This window comes from Sturnira hondurensis, unplaced genomic scaffold (assembly GCF_014824575.4).
Source record: "Sturnira hondurensis isolate 20B ecotype Veracruz unplaced genomic scaffold, ASM1482457v3 Scaffold0009087, whole genome shotgun sequence".
In the NCBI taxonomy this organism is placed as follows: Eukaryota; Metazoa; Chordata; class Mammalia; order Chiroptera; family Phyllostomidae; genus Sturnira; species Sturnira hondurensis.
In genome coordinates, this window is record NW_028081718.1 from 968148 (window position 1) to 979523 (window position 11376).

Consider the following 11376-nt stretch of genomic DNA (forward strand, 5'->3'; position numbering starts at 1 on the left):
TGATAGTCTTTTTAGCAAATGATGTTTTGTTCTCCACAAATGATGTAACAAATGACATGTAAAAAAGATGAATTCAGACCTTATTATCACACCACACACACAGATTAAGTAAAAATGGATCATAGACTTAAGTGTAACAGCTAAACTATTAAATTTTTAGAATAAAAGGGGAGAAAATGTTCATGGCCTTTGGCAATTTAGTGGAAAAAGCACAGTCTTTTTAACAAATGGTACTGCAACATTTGGATATAATAATTAGGCAAAAAGATGAAGTTGGATCCACATTTCACTTCACATACAAAAATTAACTAAAATACATCATAGACATTTGTGAAACCTAAAAATATAAAGCTTGTAGAAACAAACAGAAGAAAATCTTTGTGACCTTAGCTTATGCAAAGATTTCTTAGATACAACATGAAAATAAAAATTCAGAAGAAGAAAGCAAATTGATGAATTGAACTTTATTAAAATTAAAACTTATGCTCCTCAGGAGACATTGTTAAGAGGACAAAAAGATAAGCTGTGATAGAAAATATTTTCAGAGCAAACATTTGATAAATTACTTGTATTCACAATACATTAGAAAAGGCTTCTCAAAATGAAATAAGAAAACAACCCAATGAAAATTTGGCAAAGATTTGATGTACACCTCATCAAAGAAGATATAAATATATATGTCAAATAAAGATATTAAAAAATGCTTAACATTATTATTCAGTGTGAAAATGAAAACTGTAATGAGATACCACCACACGTCTGTTAGATTAGCTAAAATCAAAAAGACTGTATCAAGTGTTGGTGACAATGTGGGTGAACTGAAGTCTCATTCACTGCTGGCGGGAATATGAAATGATATGACAGAACTATTTGATGGTTTTTCAAAAAGTAGAACATACACCTACCAAATGATCCAGCCATTATATTGCCCAGGTGTTGGCTCAAGGCAAACATATACCACACAGAGACCTATTCACAGATGTTCATGAATCTTTATTGGAAGACCCAGGGCTGGAAACAACCCAAATGTCCATCAACTGGTGAATGGATAAACACACTGCAGTATATTCATACTGGAGAATACTACTTGGTAGTAAAAGGGAACACACTATCAATATATGCAATACCATGTATGAATCTAAATATAATTATGCCAACTGAAGCAGTCAGATGGAGTGGATGCTGTTTAATCCCATTCTTCTGAAACTAGGAAATGAAAAGCAATGTGTAGTGATACAAAAGTCGTCATTGGTTGCCTGGAGAAAGGATTGAAGGAGAGGCGGTTACAACAGGTTGGGAAGAAACTTTCGAGGTGATTGGTGTGCTCACTATCTTGATTGTGATGATGGTTTCCATATATATCTCAAAACATGTCAAATTTTATACCTACATATGTGCAGTTTATTGTATGTCAATTACACATCAAGACTATTTTTAAAATTGAGTGTGTTTTGTATTTTGATTTTCTATTTAATTTTTTATCCCTTTATATTTTATTAGTCCAAAATAAGGTGAATGTGTTAAAATGTTATCTTTTAGCATAGATAGTGTGTGAGCATTCTAGGATTGTAAGGATTGGCATTGTTGGAAAGATGGTCTCTTTAGAAGTTATAACAGATTTTGTTAAGTTAAAAATGCATGTTGAACTTTCTTGAATAATCATTGAAATAAGAGAAAAGTAGTATGTAGCTTTAAAACTAACTAAGGGCTAAAATTTAATAGGGCAAAACACCCAATCAAAAACAAACGCAAGAAAAGAACATAGAATAGTCAGAACAAACAGCACAGAAGATGGTAGATGTAAGGGCACTGATATCGGTGATGGCTGTAAATGTAAAGGATTAATTGAAACATCAGAAATGTTGGACCATATTAAAATTATGTTTACAAAGCACAAATAGAACACACAGGATATAGAAAGTTTGAAAGTAAAAGAATACAAGCTATATTGTGCAACCACTAACCAAAAGGAAGCTGATATAGCTGTACTAATGGGGAAAATGTTTCAAGACAGAAATGATTTCTGGAAATAAAATCAGTCAATTCACAAAGATAAAGAGATAATTTTACCAAGAAAGATATAATTAGAAAATTGTATGCTCCCATTACTGGGCTTCAAAATAGTAAAATAGCTTTTTTTAAAAAGACAGGCAAGCCCTGGTTGGTGTGGCTCAGTGGATTGAGCACTGACCTGTGAACTAAAGGTTCTCCAGTTTGATTCCCAGTCAGAGCACATGCCTGGGTTGCAGGCCAGGTCCCTGGTGGAGGCTGCTTGAGAGGTAACCACACATTGACATTTTTCTCCCTTCCTTCCCCTAGCTCTAAAAATAAATAAATAAAATCTGAAAAAAAAAGAGAGGCAAAATATGAAACTGCAAGGAGAAATAGAAAAATTCAAAATCAGTAGGAAGTATTAAAACTACTTTGTATCAAATTCATAGAACAAGAAGAAAACAAAATCAAGATATAAAAGATCTGAATAATGACAAATCTGACATAATGGACATATATGAGATACTATATCCAACAATTGCCAATCACATATTCTTTTTAAACAGGGTGTGATACTTACACAATTGACTGCAATCCTCGGCCATACAGCCATGTTCAACAAATTGCAAAGGTTTGAAATCTTCCAGAAAATGTTTTCTGACCACAATAAAATAAGATGGAAATCTGTAATATCCCATAACTAGAAAATCCCCTAATGTTTGGAAATTAAGTGATATGCTTTAAAATAACCCTCAGGTCACAACAAAAGTAAGAAAATGTTTGGAATGGAATGATAATAAATGTATGAATCATCAAATTTTTGATGGCACAGCTAAAGCAGTGCTCAGAGGGAAATTTATAACCATAAATTCATAGAGTTAAAAAGAATGGTTGAAAATCAGTGATCTAAGTGTTCACCTAAAGATTCTGGAAGAATGTTAGCTGAACTGAAATGGTGGTGCCTTTCTTGAGCCATGGGGCCATCACACCCTGCCCTCCATATTTCTGTGTGCTTGAGGTTGGCCCGTATTGGGGGGCAACCCCCCAGGGAACAGTGCCCCAGTCTCACTCTGACAGTCCAGCGCTTCCTGGGCGCTACCTGTCCAGTCTCCACTTGGTCATGAATTAGTGTGATAGCTCCTACGTAGGAGAGTTGAAAGGGTGAGCAAAGACCCTCTAGGACATGCATGATTTGGGGTGTGCCCACAAAAGTTTGGATGCAAAATCGCAGGAGTATGGCTTATGAGTAAATCACAAGAGTGAAGAAACAACTGTGGGAGGCCATGAGGTACAGAGGGAACTGGCCACTTGGCCTCTAAGAATGGAATCTAGTGTGGTCCTTTGGGCTGGTGTGTAAACCATTGGCTACTACCATGGTGTAGCTGCTCTGTGCCTGGGAGTCAGGGACTTCCACTGCATGCAGAAGAGGCAGTGGAGGCATTGGCAATCACATCACTGGGTCCTTTTACCATCTGTTCACATCTTCTGAAAGCATAGACTGGGCCTTCCTTACCACATTCTGTTTTCCAAAAGAACCTCTCTGGGCTACCCAGTTGTGAATGATCTTTGCAAATATTTAGTCTTAGCTAGTTCTGCTTATGCAACTGACCTTTCTCTCTCACTGCAAATCGACACACTCAAACACTTCCTCCTCTCTGTTATACAGGACTAACTATACCAGAAACATGCACTCTAAACAAATTGCGATGAACATTAAGACGTGAAATCCTGTGCATTCCAAAGCCACCTGCAGCCCCTGTCCGAACCAGAACAATTTCTGACCCCTTCCTCCAGTAGTGGTATGGATGGTTGGCCTCCTTCTTGGCTGGGCCATTGGGAGAAATCTCCTCCATCCTCAGTCTTCCTTCTCCCCAGTGCCTGCTCATTTCAGAGGGGGCCAGAAGGCAGGGACTTGTCTTCTACAGGTAGAGTCACCAAATTTAGCAATTAAAGTACAGGATTCTCAGTTAAATTTGAATTTCAGAGAAAGAAAAATGTTTTAATATAAAAATGGAACATATTGATCCTAAAATTGGTTACTTCTCTGAAACTCAAGTTTAACTCATCATCTAGTATTTTTCTAGAAGCCCTAACTATAGCAGAGAAGGGAGAATGAGGTGTCTGCAGAATCTCAGCTCCTGCCTGAATGAAAGGTCCTCTGGGGATTGTGAGCTGAGTCAGGGCACCTGGAGAGCCCACTGCATGGCAGTGGGAGGGAGGCCCCTCAGACTGCCTCTCACCCTTCATACAGTTCTGCCTCAGGGCCTCCCAGTGCCTCACCCCCCACCTCTTGGCCTTTGAAGGCAGCACATTCTTTCATCTGCTCCGGTTCAAGCTGAGAATGGGGGACAAGGGGACAAGTGCAGTTGAGGTAAGTAACAAATGCAATCATGATGTGCAAAAACACAGACATTTTGGCTTTAATAAGTTATAGAATCAAGAAACTGAATTTTACCATACAGGCAACAAAAGCACAATAAAATGTGATTGGAGTTTAGCACTGTGATGACCCCTAGGGTGGACACCTGTCCCCAGGGGTGCATAGTCACATGCTTCACCTGATAGGCTTGACTATTGAGCACCACTTATATACTCCAAACAAAGAAAAGAACAAACAAAAAACCTTAGAATGCAAATGAAATGCTTATATATGAAATTCCATGGGTTTTCCCGAGGGAGTATATCAGCTAGCACAAGTCTCCTGTGAACATAAAGTGACTCTCAGGTCCCTTGGCTGATTGTTTAGAACCGTAGACAGAGGGCATCTGAGTCTCACATGGTGTTGCAAACCTCAGCAGGAACACCTGTTTGTCCTCCCCTGGGGTCAGGAGCCCCGAAGACAGGGATAGATGCTGGCTCTGGAAGCTCAGGACTGTTGCTAAGCCCGCTCTCTAATTGTCCCAAGCTCAGTGGAGGTGTGCAGTTTCTCAGAGCTGGTTGAACACCATGTCCCTGGGACAGGGAGACCTCTGAGGGTTGCCTAGCTCTGGAGAGCTCTGGATACATGGTCCGAGCCACTGAGTCCAGCATGTGGGGTCATGGCCATGCTGGTCTGAACCTCCCAGAGACCATCTCTCTCCCTCCAGCAAAAGAGGTGCTTTGGGCAATGCCCGACCTGAGACCTCTCCAACAAGATGTGCAGTCTGAAGACATGCAGTCCTGCTTTGCCAGGACCTGAGGATGGAGGGTTCCCACACTGAGGCTCCCAGGCCAGGGTTAGTTACCCCAAACTTCCTTTCATTCGAGAACAGACCCAGCAAGAACTACCCAGTGCTTCAGGCTGTGAATAGTGCCACCTGCCAGGGGTTCAACTGATGAAGGCAGAGGGGCCCACTTCCCAATCACAGCGACAGGACTGTAAAAGTACTTTAGTCCACATCTTACTGCGGAAGAAGGTATACTAGGAGAGATGTTCCATTTTCTCCAGTTTGGTTCTTAGAAGCCAGCAAGCACCTTTAGACAATGGTGGGTGTGAGTGTATGGGGGACATGGTGGCGGGGCTGGGAGGTGCAGGCTGTGCCAGGGGCCGGGAGGCTGGGCATCACCCAGTTGGATGGTTATGCATCATCCCAGATTGGTTCTCGCCATGGCCTACACCCCTTCTTTGCACCTCAGACTACACACGCAGACGTGCCACACGCACAGACTCAGACCGAGCACCTCACAGTGCAGTACAAAGCAGGTGGCACACGGTTATCCTGAACCTTGGCATTCTTATTCATATATATATAACAGGGTCTTAGACAAGAAAGAATTCTCTAAGGTCTTTGACTGGTAAGAATAAAAAAGGTCTAGAACTTTTGTGGATATGAAAAGCCTATGAATTATGTGTCAAGGTTGGCTAAGGAGCTAATGTGCCCCAGGGTCTGATAGTTTTGAGAAGCTTAAACTGCATGTTAATAGCAATGCAGGGAGAGGTAAAAATTAGTTATTGACCTCCCAGCCATCCCCACCCACTCCCAGCTCATTTCTCCCCCATTCACATCTTGCTTACAAAACACCATTCTGATGAAAATAGTAGTTAAAGTTTGGGAACAGCAAAAGGTACAGCAGGCTGTGCCTACCTCCCACCCAATGCCTGACATTAGAAGACAAATCTTGCAGTTCTCTACTGAAACTTCTAAGGATGGAAGTGGGGTCAGGACTGGGGTTTTAGGGGCCTAGAGGGCAAGCCTATTCCCACAAGTGAGGATGGGAGGCTGGTCTTGGGGCTTGGGAGGAGCAAACCCAAGCCCCATCACAGGTCCCTCGGGCCTGACGCCCTGGAGAGCTAGGGCCTTGACCCTTCAGTGGGCTTTGCAGCACAGCCTCCCTTGCACTCGGGGAAGGGTGGAGCCTCTCTGGGCAGCTGGGGCTGAGGCCAGGCTGGCTGGAGGGGGCCAGGAAGGTCAGGGTTCGTGGAGAGGAGACCTGGGAGTGTACCCCCCTGGCTTCTCCCGCAGAAAATATGGCCCGCTGTTTAGATCTACCCTCAAACCCAGGTTATAGGGTTCTCAGTGCTTTCCTGGGAAGAAGTGGGCAGCGTCACAGCTGGAATGAGACTGATATTCAAGCACAGCTGGTGAGCACCAAACAGGTCAGGTAGCTTCCCCTAAGTCCTTAATTGGCAACCAACAGCTCCAGGCCCTAACAGACTCCCAGACCTCCTTAAACTGGTCATTAGGGACTGAGAATGTTCACACAAAAATCTAGACCACTAGTGAAAAAGCATGCTGTCTGGCAGCAGAGCCAGCTGTCCCACAGGCAGTGACACTGAGCCACTGTCCCTTAGTGGTTCCCAGGCCAGTCTGGGTCCCCACACCAGCTGTCACACTCACCCTCACCATCAGCCTGCCCTTGAAGGCCCTGGAGGTCACAGCCTCCACCTCAATGAGCTCATCTCACTGACTGGTCAGTTTGTAAAGAAGTTACCATTTCTCCTAAGAGTCCCCATGGGGCTCATGCCTAGGCCTGGGGATTGGAGAGAAATACCACCTCTGAGGAAAGGAAGGTCCCAGTTACTGTTCAGAAACAAATTTCTGCCTGTGTGAGGCAGTATGCCTGCCTGTCTGCCCTCCTAGAGAAAGGCTGCAGAGCCCACACTCCCGTCTGCCCACACCCAACCTAGCTGAGGGCCTGGCCCGCTCTGGGGCTTGGACACCCATGGGCTCTCTTGCTGTCACATGCTCACAGCCATGTACATAAACATATATACCCGCCTGCCATTCTCCCTCTGTCCCCTGGACACTTTTTGGACTCAGGAATTTTGATGCCATAGCCCCCGACAAAGGATTTGCCATCCCATGGAATTCCTTTATAAGCGAGAAAAAAAATGCTACTGCTGCTGCCTTTCCATTTTATTAGAACTACCCAAGCATCTCTTTCTTCCTCATCTCCTCAATGAGCTCTTGGATTCTTTGGTTTCTGGTCTTCTCATATGGGCTTGGCCGTCGAGGGATTAGGTTGGGTGGCTGGACCTCATTGTCCAGGCCACTGATTTTGTAGGGCACGTCCACAGCGTTGGTTTCCGGGTGATCCTTAGTGGTGTTGGTGCTGGAGGCGTTGACAGGCACCTCTTGGGGTGTGCTGGGCAGGGGCTGCACCTCCATGACTAGGGTGGGGGTAGGGAAGGTGGGGGTGAGCTCTTCGATGTCATTATGCTTCCCGGGTGGTGGCTCTGCCTTGCTGTCTGTGCCGGTGAGGTTGCTGTGCAGGTTACAGGACTTGCAGCACAGCTTGCTGTAGTCTGGGATGGAGCAATAGCGAGACAGGACTTCCATCCTGCAGAACATTGACTTGTCGCCTTGGCAGCGGCCCTCTGAAAGAGAAAAGTGGAACAAGTAACTGAAGGACAAGACGAGGGTGAAGTCGTGCCCCCACAGGGAGCAGCTTGCTGCAGGAGGCTTCAGAGAGAGCCCAGAGACAGCGTAGAGGCAAGCGAGCCCACATGGGAGATCTGTGGTTTCCTCCTCACAGGTGCGCTGGACCCTTTCCAGGTGTGCAGTACACAAGCTGTGAGCAGGCTCCCCTCCTCCCAGCAGCCCCTGAAGTCCAGGCTTTGCAGTGTCCCTCCAAGTCTGGGACAGAAAGAGGCCTGTCTATTCCTGGAGAATGACTCCACACTCATGTTACAGAATGGGGCTTGGCCAGATCTTCACACACGATGTCCCTGTGATAACCCCAATGAAACTGGGTGGTAGAGTTTGACTCTGCAGTAATCTGTAACCAGTAATTACAACAAAACCACACCTAAAAGAACCAATTCCTAAAACTCTATAGAGCAAGCAGCAGAGCCTTGGCGGTGGCCTCCCCATGCTCCTCATTTCCGTTCCCATCCTCACCCAACCTCCCCAAGGATCATTGTCTCTGAAAAGTGTCTAAAGGGAAATTAAATATTACCCTCACCTGTGTGGGCTCTCTTCCCCTGGCCTCAGTGCACCTGAGAGCACTGTCCTGCCCCACCCAACCACAGCCCCATGCCTTGGGATCTGGACGCTTCCCAGTACTCTGCTCCTGACTTGATGCCTTCACATGGCAAGTCCTTCTGCCTAGCATGCCCTCCCTTCTCCTCTCTGACCAGGACACTGGTCATCCCTGGTCCAGACCTTGGGATGCCCGACTCTCCTCAGAGGCCGTGCTGTCTCCATGACATGCCTGCCTTCTTCCGGCTAGCTCCAACTCTGTAGCTACACTGAGTCAGCCCATCCCGCTCCTCTTGTTCTCACCCCTCACTCTGTGTTCTCCCCGAAGAAATGGAATGGGAATTCCACACACTGCACAAAAATTGAGATTATTTGCAAAAATTCATTCAGCATGAAAGAATGAATAACAGCACGGGGTATTTGATCTTATAAACAATCACTAACCTCTGCCTACTGTGTTTCTCTGCTCAGATGCTCTCTGATCTCCACATCAAGGACCCTAGCCTTCTTCACAGAAACTCAGCTGTGTCCTCCCTCCCCTCACTCTCCTAGGCTGATCTTGTCTCTATCTCTGACTGAGAGGGAGGACAGAGGGGTAGAAGGGCAGCCCTGGAATAGGAGACCCCCTGCAGAGTCACTGAGCCAGCCCTACAGCACTCAGGGCTCATGGCTCTGATATGCACCTGCATGGCCACTTAGCTGCATGCCAACCCCCAAATCCCCAAGGTTTAGGTTTATGGACACAGCTTCTACCTAGATACCTCATAACTCCAACAGTCCCTAAGCTGCCTGAGATACCATACATCTGGACCAGGCCCATGGCCTCTGCGGGCATTGCCTGTCTCAGAGAATGGCCTTTGAGGTGCACACCCCATCTAGTTATGTCTGAGGCCACCAGTATTTCCTCCTGAACCTTTTGGGTATGTACGTCCACACTCCCCTCTCCTACCTCCACAGGCTGTGGCTGCACCATCTGCCTGCCTGTCTACTGTGAGAATGTTTTTCAGTTGGAGATGTAACCATGTCACTGTCCTAAATGAGGCCCCTGCCTTTCACCTGATTGTTTTTCTACTGAAGATCTGTCCGTCTCACCTCTCCGGCCCCGCTCAGGCCTCAGGCCTCCAACTGTGCACAGTGCTTTTCTGGCCAAAGGCCTTTGCACACACATTGCCTCTCTCTCCCTCCAGCTGCCTCTCAAGCATTGCCAACCCCCCACCCACCCGTCCCAGGTCATTAAATCCCACCAGTCTGGGTCTTCTGGGGCTGCAGCTCTGCCCTTCCCTGCACTGCATCGCAGTTGCGGGGTCACATTTAACTGTCAGATAAGGTGACTAATGCATGACTTGCCCATTATCCTGGAAGCTCCAAAGGGCAGAACCCAGAGCTGTGTTGCATGTCCCTCTATCCCCAGAACAAGTAAGTGTACAAATGTGAGTAATATAAGTGTAAATAACTGAGGAAATCCAGAAAAGGAAATTTATGCATTTACCACAGCCATATAACAGGCTGGAACACACAGAGGCACCTACCACCAGGGCAGGGAGCCATTCGGGTTCTGAGCTTCTAAGTGTGGCTGGCTTCAGGGCCACAATGAGAATAAATAAACACAGATCGGCTGTTCTGGAAAAGGCTATTTTCCTAACCTTGAGACTGAGCTCATGCATTAAAAAGGCTCATGCCACGGAGGTAGAAAGGCAGACGGGTCGGCAAGGGCCGAGGGCAGTTTCCAGAAACCAAACTGCCAGATCCAGAGTCATGGCTTTCAGGGTTTTAAAACTGCTAGATGAAGTCATATACGGATGCCCAAAATATGACACACACGAAATCAGGGTGGTCTTGCTGGACGCAGCCCAGGCGAGAGACAGCTTGGGAGGGGCTCAGAGCCCCTCCCCCTCCCCGACCACGCCCTCCCTGATGGCCACATCCCTTCCTGAAATCCATCCCTTTTCTGGCCTCCACTGAAGTGAGCTGGGTGAAAACCACTGGTCCCAAGGAGGGGTGACCCAAGGGAGACCCAAGGGAACTTTTGATTAGAGCAGGTACAGGCTATAATCAATGGCCGGGTGTGGGGAGGGGCGGAGGCACAGGATGAGGACGAAGCCTAGTCGGGCAGCACTGCGGGGAATGGGGCCAGTCCCGCCAACACCCTCCCCTGTCCCTGGAGCCTTTTCCCTTGTTCATAACAAGATTGGAATTAAACACTCCCTCACTTGTCTCCCACTAGGCTGGGATCCTGAGAAGTAGGCATCACATCAGTCTAGGGCAGGGGCTGACCCACTGCGTTCTCCAGCAAGTCAGTCTCTCTAACTGGTTTTGTCAATTAGGTTTTACCGGAGTCGGCCTGCCATTCACTTGGCTGCGTGACATCCGCAAGGGCAGAGTCAAGTGGTTGTGAGGAAGACCACATGACCCCTAATGCCTAAAATATTTGATATCTGGCCCAAACTTAAAGAAAAAGTGCCAACTTCTGGTCAGGTGCTTGGTGGTGTCCCGGGGCCTGGGTCAGAGCTGGCCACAGAAAATCCTCAGCACCGGGGCTGAGTCATGGGCACACTGGGACAGCCATCCTTTCCCTGCCACAGCTGAGCTGGGACCGGGCTTCCCCCTCCAGGGTGCCTCCCTTCCACCCGGCTAAGATGTTGGACTTCTGGGTCTGATTTCCTTTAAACAGCGGGATGCACACCTTTACGTTTTTTAAGATTAAAATAAGTCAGTGAATGAACAAATTATTGAGACAGCTGCTGGCTGAGAGCTTGGCTAGGCTAGTATCAGCCTAAATTTCAAAACAACTGTGACCCGCCAGTCTTAAAAGGATGTCAATGGCTGTGTATTTTTAAGTAGCATCACTGAGCAGAGAGCCCTCTGACATGAAGATGAAATTATTCCACTGAAGGCTGACTGACATCGACTGGCCCAGGATCTCTACCAAGATCGTCACTTCCGGTTCATGGTACTTGATCTTCAGCCATTTTCAGCAGCCATG

At 46.6% G+C, this 11376-nt stretch overlaps 1 protein-coding gene across 1 annotated transcript in view; it reads right to left on the reverse strand.

The window, feature by feature from the left end:
- Positions 1 to 4746: 4746 nt before the first annotated feature.
- The window catches only part of ADAMTS2 (ADAM metallopeptidase with thrombospondin type 1 motif 2), a 260359-nt gene continuing 253729 nt past the window's right edge, over positions 4747 to 11376 (reverse strand). The window contains exon 22 of the mRNA XM_037056644.1: positions 4747 to 7789. Coding sequence (XP_036912539.1) covers positions 7338 to 7789 — 452 coding nt within the window. The 3' untranslated portion in view covers positions 4747 to 7337. The remainder of the gene's footprint in view (positions 7790 to 11376) is intronic.